Genomic DNA, 26640 nt, shown 5'->3' with positions numbered 1-26640 from the left:
AAGAAGACATTGATTACAACGAAACCTTTTCCCCAGTTGCCAGGTTAGAATCTATTCGCTTACTTGTTTCATTTGTTGTAAATCACTCAATCAAACTATATCAAATGGATGTCAAGAGTGCCTTTCTTAATGGTTATATATCAGAATAAGTTTATGTCAATCAACCTCCAGGTTCTGAAAACTCCAGTTGTCCAGAACATGTTTTTAAACTTAAGAAATCATTATACGGTTTAAAACAAGCTCCTAGAGCTTGGTATGAGAGACTAAGCAATTTTCTTCTAGAACATGACTTTATTAGAGGAAAAGTTGACTCTACACTCTTCTCTAAAAACATTAGTAATGACCTCATGATATGCCAGATATATGTTGATGACATTATTTTTGTTTCAGCTAATCCTTCTGTATGTCAAGAATTCTCTGAGCTAATGCAGGCAGAATTTGAAATGAGCTTAATGCAAGAACTAAAGTTCTTTCTAGGAATTCAAATCAATCAAGCTTCAGAAGCTACCTACGTTCATCAAAGTAAATACATAAAAGACATTCTGAAGAAATTCGAAATGGTGGAATGCAAACCTTCTAAGACACCTATGCATCCAACTTGCATTCTGGAAAAAGAAGAAGTTAGCCAGAAGGTTTGTCAGAAGCTCTATCGTGGTATGATAGGCTCTCTTCTCTATTTGACTGCTACACGTCCTGATATTCTGTTTAGTGTATTTCTCTGTGCCAGATTCCAATCAGATTCTAGAGAATCTCATTTAACAGCTGTTAAAAGAATACTCAGGTATCTGAAAGGAACCCCTAACATGGGCCTGATGTATGAGAAAACATCAGAGTATAGACTTTCTGGTTACTGTGATGCAGATTACGCAGGGGACAGAATGGAACGTAAAAGTACATCTGGGAACTGTCAGTTCTTGGGAAAGAATCTGATATCCTAGGCCAGCAAAAGGCAATCAACCATAGCTCTGTCCACTACAGAAGCAAAATATATTTCAGCATCATTATGCACTAGTCAGATGCTCTGGATGAAGAATCAACTAGAAGATCTTCAGATCTTTGAGAGTAACATTCCTATCTTCTGTGACAATACTACCGCCATCTGTTTAAGTAAGAATCCTATTTTGCATTCCAGATCTAAGCACATAGAAATAGAACATCATTTCATTAGAGACTATGTTCAGAAAGGGGTAATAACATTAAAATTTATTGATACAGGCCATCAATGAGCTGATATTTTTACCAAACCCATGGCTGAAGATAGATTCTCTTTTATCTTGAAAAATCTAAACATTCAAAATTGTTCAGAACGAAATGTGCCTCTGAAATAGCAAAATAAGACTCTTAAGTAAACATCTGGTTTCTGTATCTGACTCTGATGATACTACCAGTTAGAAGTCATTTGAGTTAGAAACCTTCAGGATCCAACCCTTTGGTATTCTTGAAGATCAGATAAAGTAACACGTGGTACATCTTGCGTCTGACCTTGGAACTTCTAGACAACTGTCTAGTAGAAATCAAGAAATCGACTTTTGATATCTCCTCCAGCAGTGTGCTGATTTGGGGATTAGACCTTCATCATGGACTGTAATCATTCTTCTCTAAACGTGCTTACTTGGTTAACATGCTGCATTCAATTTCTTATCTATTAAACTCACTTTCCAGTGTCGTTTTGCATGCACCCTAAATGTGTATATATTCATTTCACAAACTACACTTGCACACTTTAACACTCACGACCTCACAAAACCCTCTCTCTCAGTTCTTCATCTCCTTCAAAGTATTTCTTCAGTCTTCATCAAATTTCTTCAAACATTCATCATCATCCTCAACTGCTCTTCATGGACTCTCGACAACAATCAGTTTACAACTACTCCCAACAGATGAACTCAATAGAGCAAGCACCTAGTTCTAGCCAACAAACCACTGCAACCATTGGCGTCGTCTCAACTCCAATCTACAGGGAACCCCACATCCTTGATCGTGAGCCCCACATTCATCTAGCAACTCCATTTGATAAGCTTGAAGTTCTATGTGAATCCTTGGTTGATTTCGAAAACATGAAGCATAATGGCGTCGACCTCACTGAAGAACTGAAAATGCAAGGGTGGGAAAATTACTTTCAATGCCTCTATGGTCCTGTGTACACGAATCTGGTGAAGGAGTTCTGGCGTTTTGCATACTCAGATGATTACTACATTGTCTCCTATGTTCTGGGAGTCAAGATAGTCATCACTGAGAAATCAATTGCCTCTCTTCTGAACATGGAGAAGATAGGAGGAAGACGCATCTACAACATAAACCCTAGGGCAAAGTACTTGTCCCAGGAAATAAACCCTACCATCTTCCAACAGAGTTCTGAAGGCAAGCATTCCAAGAACAAGGAACTACATCAGAACCTCCGGGTCTGGATGAAGATCATCTTAGGCACCATCCATCATCGTCCTGTTTCAAACTCTTCTAACTACATCAACACAGATCAGAAGTGCATCTTGTACTGCACTCACAAGGGTCTGAAACTCTGTCTACCTGCACTCCTCTTCAAGTACCTCCGAGATTCAGTTAAAGACACCAGAAACGACATGAAGACAAGGAACTACATCCCTCTAGGGAGACTGATATCTGATGTATTGATCGAGAGTGGCCTCGTGGACCATCTGATTCAGCTCAGACTCATGGAAGATGTCACCATTGACACTGGAAGATCTCTGAGTGCTCGGAATTTGAAGAGCATAGGAATCATTGACCAAGTCAGAGCCAAACCAACACTTGATACCTCTTGGGAAGCACTCAAAGATCAGAGGGAGATTCCAAACAGACTCTACCTGTTCTCCAAGATTGACCCTCCAGAGGTAGTAACCTACTATCTAGAGGACCTTGCCAAGCAAGGGGTGGATATCTCTGAATTCTCGGTGGACTGGCTACTTGAGCATCCACCAAACTTCATGAAGAGGATGTGAGATCCCTCTAAGAAGTCCAAGAAGGAGAAGAAAGCTAAGCTGGGAGAATCCTCTGGGTCAAGACCCCTAATTCCTCTGGTTGGCTCTCTAGGTAAGTTTGTATCTCTCTCTCCCTCTGTCAAAATTAAACCAATTGCTTCTTCTCTTCCCCCAAACAACCCCCATATACACCTGTGTTGAAACTCCTCCCTTAACCACCAGATCTTCTAACCCACCATCTCTGAAATTCAACCTCGCCACCACAACATTACCAGTTTCAGAAGCAGAAATGCTGAATGAAACCACCTCACCATCATCATCACCATCTCCTCAATCCCCACCTTACTACAAACTCTCCTTTGATACTGAACCATCTGACCCTCAATCCCCCACTTTGGCTCAGCTCCAAGCCCGTGCTCTGGGCTCTCAAAAGCCATCACATCCTGAACGTGAACCTGAAGTCACTTCCCCACCTCCAGAACATCCAAATCCAACCACATCTGAACCACAACAATATGAACCAACCCACTCTGAACCACAACCATCTGAACGAACCCACTCTAACATACCACCACCCATCACTTCCGTTGACCCAACAACTCCCTCACTTAATCTAAGTGCCTCCATCTCACCCTCCTCACCCTCCCTAGCCTCTGCCACTGAACTAGAAACCATCCTTCCTGCCCTTGAAGAAGCAATCAAGTTTTTTGCAGAGTCTTCAGTTGAGAAGGTCAAGTCTCTGACCATCAACTCTGGTATCAGTGATGATCCCTCTGTTGTAAGGATCCACTAGAATAGAGTGATAAGTTGGATGACCTCTGAAGCCTTCAAGCTGAAAGGCCTCTCTGAACAAGTCCGCAACGACTTCATCAGAGACGCTGGGATCAGACTCCAAGAGCACCTAGCTAGAGAAGCTGAGGAATGGGCAAGGAAGGAAGCTGAAGAGATAGCGCGTCAAGAAGAACTTCAGAGAATCAGAGAAGCTGAAGCAAATGCTATTGCTGATGCTGCTGCTGATGAAGCTGAGGCAAAAGATAAAGCCGACGCTGAAGAAGCAGATCACATTGCTGAAGAAGCTGCTGCCAAAACCAACGCTGATGAACTGACTCAGGGGGAGCACTCCAACTTTGGGTTCGTCCCTATGGTCTTGAAGACTCTAGAGGGACTGCAGAAAGAACAACAAATAGTTTGAGCCATACTGTATCAACAAGACTTTGTCAACGTTAACATTCAGAACATGCTGTCCCAGCTGCTCCAAAGGATGCCTTCGCTTCTAAACCCTTATGCACCTAGGCTATTTGGTTGTTGCTTTCTATGTTTTATTTTTTTCTCCTTGCTCTCTACTTTCTGACATATGTGCTTATCTGTAAATTCTTCTCTATCAATATCATTTTTTTTGCTGCAATGTCTTTTTGATTCTGACAAAAAGGGGGAGAACTAAAACAACTCTAATGAAAACATAACTAATTCCTCTCAAGCACTGCAAACATTTTCAATAAACTATTACTAAATCAATGACTTAAGATATGCAGGAAAGTAGCTAAAAGCACCAAACCAAGAAAGGTCCGGTAAGAACTTCTGAGCTATCCAAAGATCTAAATCAGGGGGAGCCCACTATTCTATCTGATCTAAGAGTTTCTTTAAATGGTTCATCTTTACTCTGAACTGTTTTGTCATCATCAAAAAGGGGGAGATTGTAAGAACAAAGTTGGTTCTACAATATATCTCTAAGATTTTGATGATAACAAAGGATGAAACAAAAATGGTACTCTAACGAGACTTTTTCTTAGTGTGCAAGACTCTGACCATTTATGCAGGACACTGACCATACATCAGATAGAAAATTACATCAGATATAAAATATTCGATGATCAGATGCCACTTAGAAAGGATGCGTCCAGAAGGTTCTGATTCTGATCAACACAGATACCAGCGCAACATTAAGAAGTCAGAAGCTCCGATAAAAGACTACTAAATCCAGACTCTGATACTAAAGAAGTCTAGAGCATTGAGAAGTTCTGATGGGGTCATACATAATTATCCTCTGAAGATAAACTCTGATATATTAAGACTCTGACGTAGACTCACCAGTCCATAACACGTAACCAAAAAGAAGCTTAATATGGAAAGAAAGTATTTCAAGAAGGGAATAATGAGGCGGACAAAACTGTTTTAGAAAGAAACAAGGAGAGTAATGAATTAATCATTCTTCAATGACCAAGATTCTGTCTTCACTCCAACGGTCCTTCACAACGACTATATAAAAAAACGGAATACTTCACAAAAGGATACACCAGATACACACAAGAAATCTCATTCATCCTCTCTCATTTTTCACGAGCTGCTGCTCTTACGTGAAAAGCTATTGCTCTTATATTTCTGTAATATTTACTTTTTGTTAGAAGCACTTTACATTACAATCTACTCTTGCTTGAACTAGTTCCTCAAGTGACTCTGCGCAGTCTGAATACTTGAGAGGGCTAAGAGATTATTCTCTTAGACGTTTGGTTGTGTAATCCTTCAAGATTAGTGGATGAAGTCCTTTTTGAAGGCGAAATTACCTTGGCTGGGTGGACTGGAGTAACTTTGGATTTCAAGCGAACCAATATAAAATTTTGTGTCATTTCTTTTTAGTCTGTGTGTCTGATTTTTGAAAAAGTTTTTATTTCCAAAACAATTCAAACCCCCTTTCTTGTTTTTCTCAACCTTCAGGTGTATATCTAGAGAAATAAAAAATAAGGATTTTGGTAAAATGGCTTAAAAGAAAAGCACTTAATTGAAAACAACTTATTTGAAAAATCACTTACATCTCAATTGGAGCAAGTAGGACATGAGGTTACCGTTCATACTATAACACAATCACATGATCCATGTCACTTATATTACGAGAACTCGACATAAATTATATAAAATAGATAAATATGGGCAATACCTACTTTCACTAGCGTATTGCCCTATCAACGATGAATAATCTGTCTGCTTTTGTACGACCAAATTATTCCTCATTGATTCATTACTATTGCTCAACTCTATGTTTTCTCAAATTTATGCAAGCGCTTTCTCCATTTTCGACTAGGTTGCTTAAAAATTTACGCCCTGGTATCGACACGCATCCTTTCGGACTACGGTCGATACCTAGGAATCATTTACTTTCGCAACGAAGTTGGAATGCATGAACTCATATTATAAAATAAGTTTAAACTAAAATTCTCGCAATTAATAGTAATGGATCATACAAGAGGTCATTAAATAATCCCCATAACCCCTAGCCCCAAATGAACTACTCACTCATGTTGAGTGCAAACATAACCAAATTGGTAATCACTATTAGACTCATATCAAACAATCACAATAGATGAATAATTGAAGAAAAGTGAATAAAAAAACTCGAATTATGATTAAACTTTGATCCACAATTGCTCCCTTAGAGACTTGAGTTACAGAGAAAAAGAATAACAATAATACGTAGAAACTTTCTGAATAAAAATTGGGATCCCAAAACTCATGACAGGCTATGAGTTTCATAGAGAAAAATATAAAGTGCACAATATCCTTGGTTAAATGACTATTATTCAGATACACAACATATCAAATATTTCCTATAAAATATAATCGGTATAAATATGAAAACAAGTTAACTTTCTCTCGCCTCCCTACTACAGCCCGTAACAGCTGATATGGGTGCCACTAGCAGGTCTCTGACTTTCGTATGAAAGAAGATCAAGAGGGGCCCCGGGGTTTCTGGTTTCTATGACCTATAGCAGCTCATAGTTTTACTATGGAGAAAATTTGTCTTTTTTTGTTTTGCCTTGTTTTGCTTATCTTTGATCCCTGTTTGTCTTGAATGCTCATTAGACCCTGAAAATAGCAAGAATGTATAAACCAAAGCATAAAACATGGTAATTGGAAGTAAAATGAATGAAATGCTGTAGAATACACAGAGAAAATGACTATAAATTATTATAACAAGATTTGGTTCTACATCTATACCTTGAGTTTTGATGATAACAATGTTGTATTTGTATGAGAATAATTTTGGTACCCTAATGGTTTATTATTGTGTACTTTAACAACCAGGTTTGATTCTAAATATATGGCGTGAAACGTCATCAATTTTTGAATGATGAGTTCCAATTCCGCTTTTGCGCCGGTCATAAGAAACTTTGAAAAATGTTCAAAGTTGTTGTTGCAATGATCTTTTCGCTTCTGTGCTGATTCATTCTTCAGAAGCTTCTGAGGAGATGTTATGTTGTTGCTGCAACGTTAACTCAATTTGTGTTTCTGGACGTGACTCTGATCATAAAGCTTCTGAAGAATGGCAAGCTTCTGAAGTTGTGTTACTTAGCTGAAGATTCTGAAGATCTCAAGCCAGACGTTAAGGTTATCAAGGTTATGACTGTAGACTCTAAAGACTCTGAAGATACTGAAGATCTCAAGCCATACTACTAACACTGTCAAGGTTTTGACCAAAGATTCTAAAGTTTCTGAATCCAGCTTTATGTTTCTTCCTTTCATGCTTCATCAACTCTCATCAGAAGACAATGAACTTAAAGATAAGATCAAATGGGTATGTGATCAAATAGTACATAGTACAAATCAAATATTCTTTCCACTACCTAATTTTGTGGACAAGGACAGTACTTTACATCACACTTGTCACTGAATTTATGGACGAAGCACGATACACAATATCACTCTTTTCACCATCCAACCGTGAACATCCGCTCTATTTGGTTTCCCCATTTTTCACTCCAACGGTATCTTTTCTTATGCTATATAAGTGAGACTTGGAGACTTGAAGAAAGATGCATGTGCTATAACAATTGGACAAGTCTGTTTCTTTGTGAAAAGCTATCAATTTTTGTACACTGTTTTTCTTTAAGTATTTGTTTTTCATTTGTGTAAAATCTGCTTGTGTATAAGCAACTTGTAACACACAAAATATCATTCCAACTGTTTGTTTGATTCCTTAATGAGACTAGGGTATAGTCGGATTCTTAAGAAGACAAAGAAAGTTATTATTTATGAGTCCTTAAGGAGACTAGGGTATAGTCAGATCCTTGATAAGAAAAAGGTTATTCTTTGTGATTATTGTAATCAGTTGATTATAGTGGATTAAGTCCTTGTGTATAAGGCAAAATCACCTTGGCGGGTGGACTAGAATAGATTTGAGTTTCAAGCGAACCAGGATAAAAATACTTGTGTTTTTATCTCTTTGTTATTAACACTTAAGTGGTGTTCTTGAGTTGGTAAAAAAGATTTTGTTTTGTAAAACCCAATTCAAACCCCCATTTCTTGTGTTTTTTCACACCTTTAGAAATAACTATGCAAATACCATTTATTAAGCTCCCCAAAACATAGACCGTTGCTTATCCTCAAGCAACAAAGCTTGCATTTACGAGTTTTTGGATCAATCGGTTAACATCATCATAGAGCATACAAAAACAAAGTCAACATTACTCACACATGAGTCTTTCTTCCGATCAGCTAAGCCTAGTTCACTTAGTAATCAGTTGACAATGAAGGTATTCGAAAGAATACTAACCGCGGTAAAGCCACATACCTAAGTCTCCCTTTCGAACACCTCTCTAACTATGCTTTAGGCTTAATTCTCTTTTCTTGACTTCCCCCTTCCCCTTTCATTCGAACATTCAACATTAAGGTAACTTATTTATTTTTGTCACCCCATACACAAGACGGCCGAGAATTTTGTTCAGGTACGTTTTTATTCTCTTTCTTTTCGATGAATTTACAAACTTTGGTGTTTATTGGTCCCCTTTGAGATGACACTTTTAGGTTCAACCACCATCAGGATAAATAGTCGGGGTGAGGGTTACCCAACTTAGAAGGTAGTCACCTTTTTATTATCTTTTCATCATTTTGGTGCCCAAAAATTATTGTTTCCCAACCAATTATACATGTACGCGGGTCTAGATTATGTCAGTCTGTCAGTTAGAATTAATCAGGGGGTACTTTTTAGAAGCTAAGTACTACGGCACAAATCTACACGTTGGACTCGCGTCCTACTCCGGAGGACCTAAGGTGTTTGGGTAATACCTAAGTTTTCAAACTTTCCCAATGTCCCTAGTCCTAGCCTTTCTTCCCTCAAACTATATACATTTTCCCGCTTTCCGCATAACCGAAGTTTATCCTGAAAAAAAATTGTACGGTCTTAGTTTGGGAAAAATTACGAAAAGTGGTCTTATTGAAACAAATATATTGAAAATAGATAAAAACATGAACAGAAAAATGCAAGAAAATAAAAGTGCAAGAAAAATAAAGAAGTACTCCCAAACATGAACCCAACGTTGTCCTCAATGTTTTAGCGCAAGAAAGAGAGAGCAAACTCACAAGAACCTCACCTAGGAGGTGGGAACTGCAACATGAGTTGTTGCATCATTGGTTGGACATCATCCAAGATCACTCATTGCCTAGTTTATTCCTCCTTCATGAGATTTTTATTAAATGGAAGAAAAATAAAATAATAAGAAAATAAATTAATGCAAAAAGCGTGGGTTGCCTCCCACTCATGGTGGCTCTAGAAGGATTGCTGGTCACTTTGATTCTTCCTCTAGACAGAAGAAGCAAGGTTCTAGAAAAGAAGTTATCCGCTTTGAATGCAAGTGGCCATGCCACTAGAAAAATGAATATCCTAAGCTGAAAAAGGACAGAAGGCCTAAGAATAATTTTTCTAAAGGCAAGAAGAGGCTGATGGCTACATGGGATGACTCAGAATCCAAAGAAGAAGATTTTGACGAAGAATAAGCCAACATTGCATTGATGGCAACTACATCGGATCCAAAAGGTTTTGAAGAACCAGAAGACAAGGTGTTGATAGAATTAGAACCAGAATCCTATTCTGAAGATGTATTTTCTGAACTATCTCGCTCTAACTTAGAATTATGTCTCTCTGAAATACTAGAAAAGTACCAGAGTCTTCAGAGTAAATACAAGGACCTTAAACAAGTCCAAGTAGTTTCTTTTGAAACTCACAGGGAGCTTGAGATAGATATTTCCTCTATAAATGAAAAAGTATTTTCTTTAGAAAGTAACAACTTTGCTTTGAAAAGAAAAATTTCAAAACTAGAGGAGGAAATAGTCTCAGAAACCTCTAGTACTGATTTCGTCATTAGATATGACAGAGCATTCCAGTACTTTCTGGATAAAAGCATAGATAGAAGCAAAATGGATTCTTTGATCTATGGAGTTAACATAAATGGCAAGAAAGGTTTAGGTTGTACAAAAACTATAAAACCCGACGAAAGTCATAAGGTTAAACCAAAACCTCTCTATGAGCATTTCGTGCATGCTGGCACTGAGCTTGATGTTTCTTCACAAACAAAGAAACATACAAAGGGTAAGAACTCAGTTCTGAAATCTAAGCATCATGCTTATATCCCATGTGATTATCCTTCTGCTCAAAGATCCTAAGTTGTAAGAAACTCTGGGAAAACTAACAAAAAAAGACCCAGAAAGTGGGCATCTAAGGATAAAATAATTTATGTTGTAGACATCCTTAGTAGCTCAGTTGAAACTCCAGTCATGGTACCTGGACAGTGGATGCTCATGACATATGACAGGAAAAAGGTATACGTTCCAAGATTTGGAACTTAATCCTAGAGGCTTAGTTGGTTTCAGAGGAAACCAGAAAGGAAAGATCATTGGCTATGGAACTATTGGTAACAGTATACTTCCTTCTATTACTAATGTTCTTTTGGTTGATGATCTGATGCATAACCTTTTGTCCATCAGTCAACTTAGTGAAAATGGTTATGATATCATTTTTAATCAAAATTCTTGTAAGATTGTTAGTCAGAAAGATGGTATAATCCTTTTTAACGGGAAGAAAAAGAACAACATTTATAAAATCAGACTTTACGATCTTGAGGATCAAATGTAAAATGTCTAATGTCTGTTAATGAGGAACAATAGGTGTGGAACATACATTTGGGCCATGTTAGCATGAGAAAGATTTCTCAGCTAAATAAGCTTGGATTTATCAGAGGCTTACCCTACCTGAAGTTCGCTTCAGATGCTCTTTGTGAAGCATGTCAGAAAGGCAAGATTTCTAAAACATCTTTCCAAGAAAAAAATTGTTGTTTCTACCTCTAGACCATTAGAACTTCACATTGATTTATTTGGAACAGTGAAAACTGCCTCTATCAATGGAAAGAAGTATAGATTGGTCATCATTAAAGAATATAGTCAATGGACACGGGTAAAGTTATTGAAACACAAGGATGAGTCACATTCTGTGTTCTCTACCTTCTGCTCACTAGTGCAAACAAAAATTAATAGCAAAATAGTCAAATTCAGAAGTGATCATGGTGTCGAATTTGGAAATAAACATTTTGAAAATCTTTTTGATTCAAATGGCATTTCCCATGATTTCTTCTGTCCTAGAACTCCACAACAAAATGGAGTTGTAGAAAGGAGGAATAGGACCCTATAAGAAATGGGTCGCACCATGATCCAAAAAACTGATATGGTTAAGCATTTGTGGACAGAAGTAATTAACACAACTTGTTATATTCGAAGCAGGATTTCTATTAGACCTATTCTGAGTAAGACCCCCTAATGAATTATGGAGGAACAAAAAGCCCAACATTTCTTACTTTCACCCTTTTGGTTGTGAGTGTTTTATGTTAAACACTAAAGAGAATCTTGGCAAGTTTGACTTTAAGGCACAAAAATGCTTATTGTTAGGATTTTCATAACGCTCTAAAGGCTACAAAGTTTTTAACACCGAGACACGAATTATCGAAGAATCAATTCATGTTAGATTCAATGATAAGCTGGCCTGAAGAGTCCAAGTTAGTTGAGAAATTTGCAGATTTAAAGATCAATCTCTTAGAATCCAAGGATAATAATTCTAGAGAAAAAGACTCAGAAGACAAAGTTAAAGAAACTGAAGCAAAAGACTCAGAAACGACTCAACCGAAAGTTGTCATTGGTCCAACTCATTAAAAGAAGAGTAGACCAAGAACTTCTCATTCTGAAGAATTGATTCTGGGAGATAAAGACGCTCAAGTCAGAACTAGATATTCATTCAAACCTTCTGAAGAGACTCTTCTAGGTTTGGTATCTCTAATAGAACCCACATCTATTGATGAAGCTCTTCTGGATAATGAATGGATTCTAGCTATGCAAGAGAAATTGAATCAATTCACCAGAAAAGACGTTCGGGATCTTGTTCAGAAACCAAAAGGTTTCCATATTATTGGAACCATATGGGTTTTCAGAAACAAGCTCAATGAGAAGGGTGAAGTTGTCAGAAACAAGGCTCGATTGGTAGCACAAGGTTATAGTCAACAAGAAGGTATATAGTATACATAAACCTTTGCTCCAATTTCCAGGTTAGAGTATATTCGTATTTTAATTTCGTTTGTTGTCAATCATAACAACATCCTTTATCAGATGGATGTTAAGAGTGCATTCTTAAATGGATACATTTCTGAAGAAGTATATGTGCACCAACCTCCTGGTTTTGAAAGTTCTCAAAATTCTGACTTTGTTTTTAAACTGAAAAAGTCATTATATGGTCTGAAATAAGCTCCCAGAGCTTAGTATGATAGACTAAGTAACTTCCTTTTGAAAAATGATTTTACCAGAGGGAAAGTGGACACAACTCTCTTTTGAAAAACCTTTAAGAATGATATTCTGGTTGTGCAAATTTATGTTGATGATACTATTTTTGGTTCTGCTAATGCTTCATTGTGCAAGGATTTTGCAAAGACAATGCAGGCAGAGTTCGAAATAAGTCTGATGGGAGAAATCAAGTTCTTTATAGAAATCTGGATTGATCAACGTTCAGAAGGAACATACATTCATCAGAGAAAATATACAAAGGAACTTCTGAAAAAGTTCAACTTGTCATAATGCAAGCAAGCAAAGACTCCAATGCATCCTACATGTATTATGGAGAAAGAAAAGGTAAGTAGTAAGTTAAATCAAAAGCTATTCAGAGGTATGATAGGCTCTTTCCTTTATCTAACCGCTTCTAGACCTGATATTCTATTCAATGTCTACTTATATGCTCGCTTCCAATCAGATCCTAGGGAGACTCACTTAATTGATGTTAAGAAAATATTTAGGTATCTGAAAGGTACTACTAACCTTGTTTGTTTTATAGAAAATCAAGTGAATATAAACTAGTAGGCTACTATGATGCTGACTATGTTGGAGACAAAATAGAAAGGAAAAACACTTCTGGAAGTTGTCAATTTCTGGGAGACAATCTGATCTCATGGTCCAGCAAGAGATAGTCAACAATTGCGCTCTCAACAGCCAAAGCTGAGTATATTGCAGCTTCTGGGTGTAGGACTCAGATACTCTGGATGAAGAGTCAGTTGGGAGATTATTAAATATCTGAGACTAACATTCCCATTCTCTGTGATAATACTTCTGCTATCTGTTTATCTAAGAATCCTATCTTGTATTCTAGGGCTAAGCATATTGAAATTAAACATCATTTTTTACGTGACTATGTTCAGAAGGGTATTTTTCACCAAAAATTTGTTGATACATACCATCAATGGGCTGATATCTTTACAAAACCTCTTGTTGAAGATGGATTCATGTTCATTCTGAAAAACTTATTTATGGATTTATGTCCAGAATGAAAAGATGAATTTCAGAATGTTTAAGTATTCAGAACTCTATATTAGACTCTGAGAATTTATTTTTTGACTCTGAGACATGAGCTTTCTAAAGTAAGGAAGTTTCACAAATCAGAAAAGTTCTGATCAGAAGTAATCTTATCGATTTGTCTTCCTGATTCTGAACAGTCATTGCATTAAATGTTTTTCATATCATTTGATATCATGTGGTTGTAAGTGGTGACAGTTGCCCCACTTTCTGAGCATGCATGATAATAGTGTGACACATTGGGTTTCGTATTTCCTGGAATTAGGTCAAAATCTCTTACACTTCCCCCCATGATTATGTAATTTTAACTTGTCATCATTGCAAAAGGTTTTATATTTAAACCCATTTCATTCACATTTTCACATTACGCGCACAATATTCCCACACTTTCTTCTTTCAAACCTTCAAACACACTCTCTGCAACTGTTCATCCTCTCCTTCAATTCAATAATGGTTGCTACTCAACAACAAATTCAACAATAACAATCTCCCAGACGCTCCAAGGCTGATGAAAACCATCCCGTTATGGAAGATATTTCTGAGTTAACTCTCAATACTCCTGTTGATGAGTTAATGGTCCTCTGTGAAACGATTGCGGACTTCGAAAATCTCAAAGAAAATGGGTTTGATTTCTTTGAGACTTTGGATTTTCAAGGATGGAACTCCTTCTTCGAAAGATTAAAGGGTCTAGTTTACCCAGTACTTGTAAAGCAGTTTTGGGTGCATGCTACTACGGAAAAGGAAATGATAACTTCCTATGTTATGAACAGGAAGATCGTAATCATTGAGAAGTCCATTGTTGATTTAATCTCGCACAATGGAAGAGGAAAAATAATCCACAATGCCAAAACCAATGTTAAGAGAGAAGCTAAAATAACATATGTCATCTTCAAGACTGGAGCTGATCTTGATGACGATAAAGGTCCTAGTGCCAAGGACTTGACAAACAACCTAAGAGTGTGATTCAAGATCATTCTGGGTTGCATCCTGATCGCGACTTTATGAGTCGAATTTGAGGTACAAACTGCAAGTGCACAGTTCTATCGCGTAGTTTTAAAAGATATCGATCCCACAGGGACTTATGAATCGATATACCGTTTTCTAAGGTTACTTCGTAAAGCTAAGGCAAGTAATACTTTGATTGTTTGGGGAAAAGCTAAAAACTAAAGTAAGGTCTAGATTAAATATCAATTAAGCGGATATCGGTATGTAGTTCGTCGTAATTAGGGAATCAATTCTTCGTTGGTTTCTTGGTTTTAAAATGAATCCTTTCAGTTGACTCTATTGATTAAAAGTTTTATCTCAAACTCTCGCTCTGTTGAATAAACTATGATTTTATATTAACGTAGCTGTCACTTATAGTTAAGTCAAAAACCACTTTTTGAAAACAATAGAATCCGTAGAAACTCTTCTTAAGAAAACACTAACCGTTTAAACACCCTTATCTCAAACTCTCGCTCTGTTGACTTAGGTTATATAATTAAATTCAAATGCTTAACTCTCGTCCTCACATTCAATCTTTAAAAATACTTTTTGAAAAAGATTAGAATTTAATTAACTCTAAAAATTGCTTTCGCCCTGATTTAGAATTAATGTCCAATTTACACTGTCCAGTCAAAACCTCAAACTCTCGCTCTATTGATTTTAACTTCTTTATGTCTTTTACTTTCGTACAAAAACTTTGTTATTAAACCTGTAAATTGAGACCATAAAAAGAGTGATTTTAATTTTAAACTTAATTAAACCGACTTAGTTTTGATTCCTTCATTCCGCTTACTTTACATACCGATACCTAAGTAAATTAGCTAGACATGCTAAACAAACTCAAATAATTTTCATGCATAAACAGATTCATCGCAGGCAAACAATATAAATAAACAATAAAACAAAGCATATATAAATTTAAACAATAATTAAAGAACCTGAATAATTTAAATAGCAGTCTTGAACACTCCACCACAGACCGGTTGGATTTGTTCTTGAATTCTTCAATCAGGCAGAAAAATAAAAGCGAAGGAATAAAAAACTGGATTCTAACGTAAGGTTAGATCCGGTGAAAGGTACACAATAGTTTCCGGTGTAGAAACTATTGTGCGAAAAGAATTAACTAAATGCTAAAAAAGAAAATAGAAATTGCAAGGGAAATAATATAAAACTCGTAAAAGCAGTGCTGTAAAAATAATGCTTAAGCTGCTGGAAAAGAAAAAATTGCAAAAGCAAAAACGGCAAAGAAATCTGGAAAAAGCGTGGAAGCGTCGAACCGAGAGCTTCCCAAAAAGCTACTATTTATACTGCTACTTGTGTAACTGCTTCCAAGGGTTTTCCGTGTACACGGTCAATTCGTTCCAAGGGTCAAGCGTGGAAGTAGCTTCAACGTGGTCTGTTGCATTCCTGGTGCCAAAATATAGGGGAACGGTGTGACGTTCGTCACACCATGTGTGACGCTCGTCACAGGAGTGTGCAAAGCGTGACGCTCGTCACAGCCTTTGTGACGCTCGTCACAGGCACAGTGCCTGTGCTTTTTGGGCTGGGCTTTGGCTTTTGATATTTGCTTCTTTTCATTCCTTTTTGCACCTCCTTTTCTTCCTTTTTTACTTGTGCTTCAAATAGACCACCTGAGATAAATAGAAAGAAAATACCGCGTAATATCTAATAAAATGAAGTAAATTGAAATAAACAATAATATAATTTAATTTAATTAAGTCCTAAAATGTGATATAATTTCATGTTATCACATCCACCAAGACCAAGCACCAATAGTTCTGACTAAGTCAACACTAGTCAAAAGTTTATGCTATTCTCTCTGGAGAAGGGTCTCAAACTGACACTCCCTTCTATTTTGTTCAAATTTTTGAGGGATTCAACAAGAGAATCCAGGACTGGTAGTTCTTCAAAGAAAAGCAAAGGAAAGTTCATTCCCAATGGACGGTTGATTTCATATGTTCTGGTCAAGAATGGTTTAGTGGATGACGTGCTTGTGAGTGGACTTACTGATGAATTGGTCAAAGAATATGGTAAAGTCTTTTGGGGCAAGAACTTGAAAAGTATGGGTCTGATCTCCAATATTTCTAAGCAAGAATATTTCCCCTCTAAGGACAAAATATGTGGCATTAGAGTCCCCTTGGAAAACTATCCAATCTTCGCCAAGATTGAGCCTCCAGAAGTCTTGGAAGTCTACTTAGAAAGTTGCCTCAAGGATATCATCGATCCTTTAGTAGATCCTTTTAATCTACCTGAAGATTATCCAGATGTTCATGGCCAACTCTCTAAGAGAAGCAGAAAGATAAAAGATGCTAAGGACAACACTTCTGTATCAAAGAAGAAAATGATGGATGCAGAGTCTTAAGACGAAGATGAAGTTCCTCTAAGTGAGCGCCAATGGAAGATGCTTCTAAGCAACACTTCTGGCGTTATCCATCAATCAACCAAGGCTCCAAGTGAAACTACTTCTAGTATGTTTCCCAAATTTGTTAATCTTGTTGTTTCTGATTCTGCTAATTCTGAAAGGGTCTTACCAATTCAACCACCTCCCATTTCTCAACCAATTCTATCTCCCTCTCAAACTATTCCAACTTCACGACCACTTCCCACAGAAACTCCTATTTTAGAACCTATTCTAGAACCTGTTACAGAAACTCCTACAGTTTCTGAAACTCAGTTACAACAACATCAGATACCACTAATTCCACCTCCTTCACAGTTACATTCTTCACCAATTCCACCACCATCTCAAAATGTTTCCGCTTCCCACTTTGAAAATCCAAAGATAACAACCCCCAGAACATCTCCCTTGGGAGATTTTGGAAACCAAGTGTCTGAGGGTACTCCTGAAGGTATATTCAATTTTCCCTACTCTTCCAACTCTTTATGGTCTTGATCCTGATGAGACCATAAAAGATATTTTTGTCAGAATCCCTAAATCACCCAAACCTAGTCCCAATAGTGGTAAGATTTTGAGGAAGTTTAAGTCAGACTCAAGAAAACGTCTTCATGAAGCTATGACTAGTCACTTATCAATTAATCCTGCTGAAAGTGACTCTACTTGGGAAGCCTACAAAAGGTGTATTAACTCCAAAATCTCCAAGCTAAAGGATTTCCGATATGAATTATCTGAAAGAAACTTCCATTTTGGGTTTGTTCCCTTAATGGAACTCTGGAAGTTAAGAAATGCTCTATTATGTCTTCCTGCTCCAGAGATTAAGGAAGTTATTCCAGAGGCTAAAGTAGATTCTGGACATCTAGAATGTGTCATGGAAGAAGTTGTTGTTCAGCCAGTTGCGTCTGAGGACCAACAAATTATAGAACAACAAATTGAGGTTTCTCAAAATCGACAGTCTGCTGGAACTTCTTTAGGAGATATTCCTGATGTGCTTTTAAAGACCATTGAGGAAATGAAAGTTGCTAATTATTTGGTCAAAGAACGTCTGGACAGACAGGAAATGATGTTTCAATTAATACTATCTAGACTTCTGCCTCCTCCTCCTCAGAACCCTTAGCACTTTTTTTTTCAAAGTGTTTATTTTGTTTGAATTTTTTTCTGTTTCTGATTATCTTTTCTACCTTTTGGCATTGATTAATGAAAATCATGTTTGTTTATTTCCATTAACTTTACCTTTTATTTCTTTTGTCTATGTCTTTTTGATTGATGACAAAGGGGGAGAAACATATTTAAGGGGAAGAATCGTAATTTGATTTTGACATACCTATATTCATGAATAAGAACCCAAATATTTTTTAATGTTTATGCTGACAACTACTTCAAAGAATAGTTTGTTAATTGTTTTTGCAAGGTTAAGTTCAAACACCAGAAGCTCGTTTGAACTTTCAAAGATCAGAATGTAAGTTACCAGTTTCTGAAGAAATGGTCTACTATCTGAGTCCGAAAAACTTTCAAGCTGATGATTAAGAAAGAATCTAAACCAAGAACCAGATTCAAACATTGAGTCTTCAAGGAATTAAAAACCAGGCTCTGAACTTATAACTTAAGGAACTTGACATCAAGTTTTGAAGGATTGGCAATCAGGAATTCAGCATCAAGCTCTGAGGAAGTGTAACTTCCATAGTAATTAGACTTTACAATCAAGCTCTTAAGAAGAGTTCTTAACCAGATTCTGAAAGCTTTTTCAAAGAGATTTGTTTTTCAAATATAATCAAGCCCTAAAAGAGATCATTTCAAATAAAACCAGAATTCAAGATTCTGAAGGGAACCAGGCTCTGAAGCCTCTTCAAAAAGAACTCAACTAAGCTTCTGAAGTGAAGTTCATCAGAATGTTGATGTTAACAAACAAGTGCTATAGAAAACATCAAGAAACTTCTGAAGACAAACCAGATTCTGATGGAAGATCATTCTGGTACTCCAGAAAAGGTTAATCAGAAAAGTGTTCTTTAATTCTTATTTTATCTTTTTTAGAATTATACATCTCAGGGGGAGATTTATGCTTCTGAAAGGTGTATCCTTCTGTGATTACCATGTACAAAACTGTTCATTAAAATACATGTTTTTGTCATCATCAAAAAGGGGGAGATTGTTAGAACAAGACTTGGTTATGCATTTATACCTTGAGTTTTGATGATAATAATGTTTTATTTATGTGAGAACAATTTTGGTACCCTAATGGTTTATTATTGTATAGCTTTAACAGTCAGTTTTGATTCTGAGTATATGACGTGCAACGTCATCAGTTTCTGAACATTGTGTTCCAATTCCACTTTCGCGCTAGTAAGAAGAAGTTATGAAATATGTTCAAAGTTGTTGCTGCAATGATCTTTCTGCTTCTGTGTTGATTCACTCCTGAGAAGCTTTTGAGGAGACATTATGTTACTGCTATAACATTCTCTTAGTTCGTTCTTCTGGACGTGACTTTGATCACTAAGCTTCTGAAGAATGGAAAGCTTCTTAAGCTATGTTACTAAGATGAAGATTCTGAAGATCTCAAGACATATGTTGAGGTTATCAAGGTTCTGACTGTAGACTCTAAAGATTTAAAGATACTGAAGATTTCAAGCCAGACTACTGACGTTGTCAAAGTTCTGACCGAAGATTCTAAAGTTCCTGAATCCATCTTTATGTTTCTTCATTTCATGCTTCATCAACTCTCATCAAAAGCCATTGAACTTGAAGATAAGATCAAATGGGTACATGATCAAATAGCACATAGTACAAATTAAATATTCTTTCCACTACATGATTTTATGGACAAGGGCAGTACTATACATCACACGTGTCACTGAATTTGTGGGCGAAGGACAATACACAATATCACTCCTTTCACCATCCAATAGTGGAAAACTGCTATATTTGGTTTCCCCACTTTCCTCTCTAACGGTCTCTTTTCTTATGCTATATAAGGGAGACTTGGAGACTTGAAGAAAGCTGTGTGTACTACAACAATTTGACAAGTCTGTTTCTTTGTGAAAAACTATCAATTTTTGTACACAGATTTTCTTTAAGTATTTATTTTCATTTGTGTAAAATCTGCTTGTGTAGAAGCAACTTGTAACACACAAAATATTATTCAAACTATTTGTTTGATTCCTTAAGGAGACTAGGGTATAGTCGGATTCTTAAGAAGACAAAGAAAGTCATTCTTTGTGAGTCCTTAAGGAGACTAGGGTATAGTCGGATCCTTGGGAAGACAAAGAAGGTTATTCTTTGTGATTATTGTAATAAGTTGATTATAATGGATTAAGTCCTTGTGTATAAGGAAAAATCACATTGGCGGGTGGATTGTAGTAACTTTGAGTTTAAAGCGAACCAACATAAAAATACCTTTGCTTTTATCTCTTTGTTATTAATATTTAAGTGGTGTTCTTGAGTTGGTAAAAAAACTTTTGTTTTGTAAAACCCAATTCAAACCCCCATTTCTTGTGCTTTTCACACCATCAGAAATAATGATGCAAATACCACTTATCAAACTCCCTAAAACATAGACCATTGCTTGTCCTCAAGCAATAAAGCTTGCATTTATGAGTTTTTGGATCAATTGGTTAACATCATGATAGAGCATAAAAAAACAGAGTCAATGGTACTCACACGTGAGTCTTTGTTTCGATCGGATAAGCCTAATTTTCTTAGTAATCACTTGACAACAAAGGTATGTCCAATAATACTAACCGCGGTAGAGCCACAGACCTAAGTCTCCCTTTCAGACACCTTTCCAACTATGCTTTGGGCTTAATTCTCTTTTCCTGATTTCCCCTTCCCTTTTATTTCGGACATTCATATTAATTCCCCTTCCCCTACTATTTTTGTTCAAGCACATTTTTATTCTCTTTCTTTTCGATAAATTTATGAACTTTGGTGTTTATTGGTCCCTTTTGAGACAACACTTTGAGGTTCAACCACCGTCAGGATAAATAATCGGGTGAGGGTTACCCACCATAGAAGGTAGTCACCTTTTTGTTATCTTTTCATCATTTTGGTGCCCAAAAATTATTGTTTCCCAATCAATCATACATGTACGCAAGTCCAAATCATGTCGGACTGTCACTTAGAATTAATCAGGGGATGCTTTTCAGAAGCTAAGTATTATGACACAAATTTACACGTTGGACTCGCGTCCTACTCCAGAGGATCTAGGGGGTTTGAGTAATACCTAAGTTTTCAAACTTTCCCAATGTCCCTAGTCCTAGCCTTTCTTCCCTCAAACTATATATATTTTCCCGCTTTCCCCATAACCGAAGCTTATCATGAAAAAAATTATACGATCCTAGTTTGGAAAAAACTACGAAAAATGGTCTTATTGAAACAAATATATTGAAAATAGATAACAACGAGAAAGAAACATGAACAGAAAAATGCAAGAAAATAAAATTGCAAGAAAAATAAAGAAGTACCCCCAAAATTGAACCCAACATTGTCCTCAATATTTTAGTGCAAGAAAGAGAGAGAGAAGTCACAAGAACCTCACTCGGGAAGTGGGAATCGCAGCATGAGTCGTTGTATCATTTCTTAGACATCATCCAAGACCACTCCTTCCCTAGTTTGTTCCTCCTTCACGACCTTTTTATTAAATGGAATAATAATAAAATAACAAGAAAACAAATTAGTGCAAAAAGCGTGGGTTACCTCCCACGTAGCGCTTTGTTTAACATCGTTTTAGCTCGATGGTCGATGAGTGCAAGCACTCATGGTGGATCTTTCAAAAATGATTCAGCAACCTCACTCTCAGTAGTGTTAGGTGTCCATACCCACTTATCAACCCATCTCTCGTATCACTACTCTTCTTTTTCTTCTTCCTATGGGGTGGTTCATACTCTTGAACCTGTGAGGGTGGTAATGGTTCTATCCTAAGTATCAACTTTTCGGTTTTGAATTTAAATATTTCATCCCCTATCTCGAAAACTTCCCCCTTTTAACATCAATAATTTCCCCAGTTTCATGGTCCTGTAATATTCTCTTTTTAGACATGACCTCAGTTAATGATACATGGGTAATGATCTTTTCCAATATTTCCGCATACCTTTTGGATTGAGTGTCTACCTTAGCTTCCACAAATCTTTGCGGGAAAGGAATAGGCGGCTTGTAGGGAAGGATCAACATAAGATGCTTCCTTCTATACCTCTTCGATAACGTCCTTTTCGGGTCATGTCAGTGAATTTTCTACCTTTTCCTCACCAGAACTCTTCTCAACCTTTTTATCACCCCCATAGAATTTTCAACTTGTTTTTCACTTTTGGTTGTTACAACATTCACATGTCCATTAGGGTTTTTCTCGGGTTGCCCTGAAAATGACCCGGACGGGACGGAGGAAGCAGTTTGTTGTTGAGCTACTTGAGAAATTTGAGTCTCCAATATTTTGGTATGGGTGACAACATTATCAACCTTAGTGTTAAACTGCCTAAGTGCCTCATTGGTGAGGAGGTTTTGATTTCTAAACTTTTCATTCAGGAGAGTTTGTGTTGCCACAAAATTCCCCATCATAAATTCTAGGTTAAAATGAGTTTGTACCTCAAAAAAATTCTCCATTAACATTTCAAGGTTGGATTGTTGGGAATTTGGTGATTCCTCGGAATACTGGGTGGTTATAGTAGAAATAGTTTGAATGATCCATCAATCCTGAATTATAGATATTTGGATAGAAGCCTTCATATTTATTGTTCACATAGTTGAGCATATTTGGGATAGACCCCATGTATACCATAAAAGAAACAACATAAAAAATAAAAAATTGCTCTAATCTCTACGATAATAAAATAAAATAATAAAAACGAGTTCTTCGCATACAGGGCAGCGCGAGGACTACGTCAAAATAAACACAGCAAAACAAATAGAAAAATAAACTCTAGTATATACGATGATCAAATATAAATTCAATATTATACACAATTGATCCTCGACAATGGCGCCAAAAACTTGATGTAGCCACAAGTGCACGACCTTGCGAAGTAATAAATAGATACTGAACCACAGAGACTAGTGGCTTAAGTACCAAATTTTGTTCTATCGAGGTATATCTAGAGAAATAAAAAATAAGGATTTGGATAAAACGACTTAAAAGAAAAACACTTAATTGAAAATAGCTTATTTGGAAAATCACTTAAATCTCAATTGGAGCAAGCAGGACCCAAGATTATGGTTTTTACTGTAATACAATGACAAGATCCATGTCACTTCTATTACGAGAATTCTTCATAAATTATAGAAAATAGATAAATGTGGGCAATACTTGCTTTCGCCAACGCATTGCCCTATTCACGACGAATAGTTCGCCTGCTTTCGAACGACCGAATTATTCCTCGTCGATTCATTACTTTTGCTCAGGTATATGTTTTCTCAAATTCATCCAAGTGCTTTCAATGTTTTGGACTAGGTTGTTTATAAATCTGTGCGGCAGTATCAACATATATTCTTCAGACTACGGTCGATACTTGAGAACCACTTACTTTTGTAATGAAGTTGGAATGCATGAATTCATATTATAAAATAAATTTAAACTAAAATTCTCGCAATCGATAGTAACAAATCATACAAGAGGTCATAAAATAATCCCCATAACCCGTAGTCCCTAATGAACTACTCAGTCATGATGCAAACATAATCAAATTGGTAATCACTATCAGACTCATATCAAACAATCACAATAAATGAATAATTGAAGAAAAGTGAATAAAAAAACATGAATTATGATTAAACTTTGATCCACAATTGCTCTCTTGGAGACTTGAGTTATAGAGAAAAAGAAAAACAATAATACGTAGAAACTTTTTAAATAAAAATTTGGATCCCAAAACTCATAACAGACTATGAGTTTTATAGAGAAAAAATATAAAGTGCACAATATTCTTGGTTAAATGACTATTATTCAAATTTGCAACATATCGAATATTGTCTAAGAGTCACAATAAAATAGAATCGGTCTAAATATAGAAATAAGTCAACTTTCTCTCGCTTCCCTACAACGACTTGTAACAGCTGTTACGAGTGACCATAGCAGGTCTCTGACTTTTTATGGGAGAAAGAGCAAGGGAGTGCCTAGGGTTTTTTACTGCTACAGCCCGTAACAGCCCTTTTTTTTATAAAAACTATTGAACTGTCTTTGAAAATACATTAGTCTATATGGAGATGATAAAATATACCACTATTGTACTTTATTAACAAAATGATGTGTTGTCAAAAGACTATTTTAGATTTTAAAGACATTATAATAGTTTTTATTATTTTAAATATTCCGTTTATATGTATTTATATTTGTGCATTTTTTTTATAATGACTAATCTACTAATAATGTTGACTAATTTTATTGATATTTGTTTATGTGAGGTAATGTTCCCAACCAACAACACTTCTTCAATCCCGAAATTGAACCAACTACTACACTATGAAACAACAACAAAACAAGAAAAGAGAAATTACTAGTCAAAAGAAAAATATAAAAGAATCTTGTGTTTCCAAACCAGAAACCATGACAGACATTAGTAATAACAGAAACAACAATATCAACAAAAACACCAACAGAAACATCAATCATGGCAACAATGAAAACAACAATGGTAGTGTGATTCTTGAAAAAAAATACAAGGATTTCATAAATAATCCTTGAAATCTAGCATAAACTTTATTACTTTAGAGATTATTTGTCTAATCCTTATCATGAAATTTTAACACTATCTGAGACAAGTCAAGAAAGTATTTTGGATGTGGTGTGATTCAATACACGTTAGAGACTTGTGATTTTCTTCACGAGTACAATACTACATGCATTATTTTGGTCAATTTCATAGTATTTATTTACCTATTAATAATATTATTTTTGCATAAAAATACCTAAAAACAACAAATTTACCAAGTCATGATTTTTGACAAAGCTTTCTATAAAACTAGTTTCATGAAGAAAAATAATAAGGCAGCCAGAGATAACACAGCTAGCACAGTGCACAAGATTGATCTTCTTGCATTATTCCCAGATTCTCCCCTTAATAAACTTAGCATAAAGATTTCTTTGAGGTCTGTCTTCATTTTCTGTATCAGGTGACACAAAATAAATGCAGATTTTCCTTCATTAGAAGTGGCACACAACAAAAAACTAATTATTGCAAATAGTTGCATGCATACCAATCTCATGAAGGGTTCCAAGAGTAGCAATGGCTCCATAAACATTTCAATATTCCTGAATGAGACACAAAATATATGTCACCAAAAGTAACTAATCTTAATTAGTTGAAAATTAAATGTCTTAATTAATTAGAGAACAAACTTTATTACTGCCTTTCCACGGTAAGTTTGGCATATGTGGAAGCTGAAACCTTTCCCTAAAGGAACATGTATAGTGTTCCATTCTGCACATGCAAGAAATCTTATAAGATTAAGGATAATTACATACTTAAGAATCTTGATTATCTAATGAGAGGAGAGATTATAATATTTAATTACCAAATTTCCAATGGACACCAACATTCATGCCATCATGAAGAGTTGGTTTCACCACAATTTGAATGTTGTCACCAAATAAACGTATCATATTAGAAAAGAATTCCAACACTTGCTGCAATGCAAAAATGGATATATACACCATAACACAAATATTAATCACATATATGAAGTTATAATTGTGCAGAGGTATCATCTGCATGCAACTGTATAATATACTAATCTCTCGAGTCGGAAAAAACATATCATTATACATAGTTAGGTATCATCTGCGCGCAAATATATAGACATGATAAATAGGTTTATGAGAAAATAAAGCGAATACCGTTTTTCCTTGGAAAGCTTGGAAGAATGAGAAAAAATTGCACACACATCTACATTCATCTGCTAGAATCTCAGATAATTCTTGCATGTTTTTATTTTTAAAGGCAGAGTAAAGTTTCATAACTGCATCTAGGGCTTCATCATCATCATCTTCTCCTATTGGTTCTGAATTCTTGGCATCAAAGGCAATAAGGGATGACCCTCTTTGCTTTCTAGAATACAAATTCTTATGAGTTGAAGTTTGACATGAATATGGAGAAAGAGAATTTCCATGTTTATGAATATTTGTATGTAGCATTCTAGGAAGGGAAACATGATTGCGAGAATTATAATAGGTAAGAGAAAAGGGTAGTGTACAAAATGACATTATTCTGTTGTTACATTTTATGGGACCATTGATTGAAAAGAGAGTCATTGAAGATGTGAACAAAGTGAAATAAGTGCAATCTTCAAAGCAAAAGAGAGAAAAAGTGTTATATAGAAGATGGAGAAATTAATATTCTTTAATCTTAAGGCAAGGTTGGAGAATATTTGATGATATAAAAAAGGATACAAGCAATTGATCCTTGATACAACTTCAAAGCTAGGTATTTCCGTACAAAGTCCTATATAAGTCTATGATTTCAACCGACATATACACATTTATTTGTATTTCTCTTTTTGTAACCAATTTTTTTTAATCTTATTATCTTATATAACTATTTATTATATATCTTTAATATTCAATCAATCCAAGTTTTTCAAGCCTAACCAAACTGAATATTCAATCAATCCAATTTTTCTCCGTCAAATCACTACAAACACATTTCAAATTTCATATGCCATATCTTCTTCTGCATCTTTTGCAAACTGCATCATTTCCAC

The 26640-nt window shown here is 35.9% G+C and overlaps 1 protein-coding gene across 1 annotated transcript; it reads right to left on the bottom strand.

Annotated features, from left to right (window-relative positions):
- Positions 1 to 24706: 24706 nt before the first annotated feature.
- LOC127076913 (uncharacterized) lies at positions 24707 to 26218 on the bottom strand. Its single transcript, XM_051018687.1, has 5 exons — positions 25778 to 26218; positions 25456 to 25567; positions 25280 to 25361; positions 25138 to 25192; positions 24707 to 25044 (listed from the first exon to the last, which is right to left on the bottom strand). Exons 1-5 carry the CDS (start codon positions 26189 to 26191, stop codon positions 24895 to 24897), a joined length of 813 nt encoding a protein of 270 aa, XP_050874644.1. The 5' UTR covers positions 26192 to 26218; the 3' UTR covers positions 24707 to 24894.
- Between the last annotated feature and the right edge of the window lie 422 nt (positions 26219 to 26640).

This window comes from Lathyrus oleraceus, chromosome 1 (assembly GCF_024323335.1).
Source record: "Lathyrus oleraceus cultivar Zhongwan6 chromosome 1, CAAS_Psat_ZW6_1.0, whole genome shotgun sequence".
Taxonomy (NCBI): Eukaryota; Viridiplantae; Streptophyta; class Magnoliopsida; order Fabales; family Fabaceae; genus Lathyrus; species Lathyrus oleraceus.
Note: the sequence above shows the minus strand (reverse complement) of the source record. Positions and strands in the feature narration are given on the sequence as shown.

Coding starts and splice junctions, on each gene's coding strand:
- LOC127076913 (XM_051018687.1), bottom strand. CDS start 26,191: ATGACTCTCTTTTCAATCAATGGTCCCATAAAATGTAACAACAGAATA. Junction 25,568..25,777: donor AAGCTTTCCAAGGAAAAACG/GTATTCGCTTTA, acceptor TTTGCATTGCAG/CAAGTGTTGGAATTCTTTTC. Junction 25,045..25,137: donor TGGAACCCTTCATGAGATTG/GTATGCATGCAA, acceptor CACCTGATACAG/AAAATGAAGACAGACCTCAA.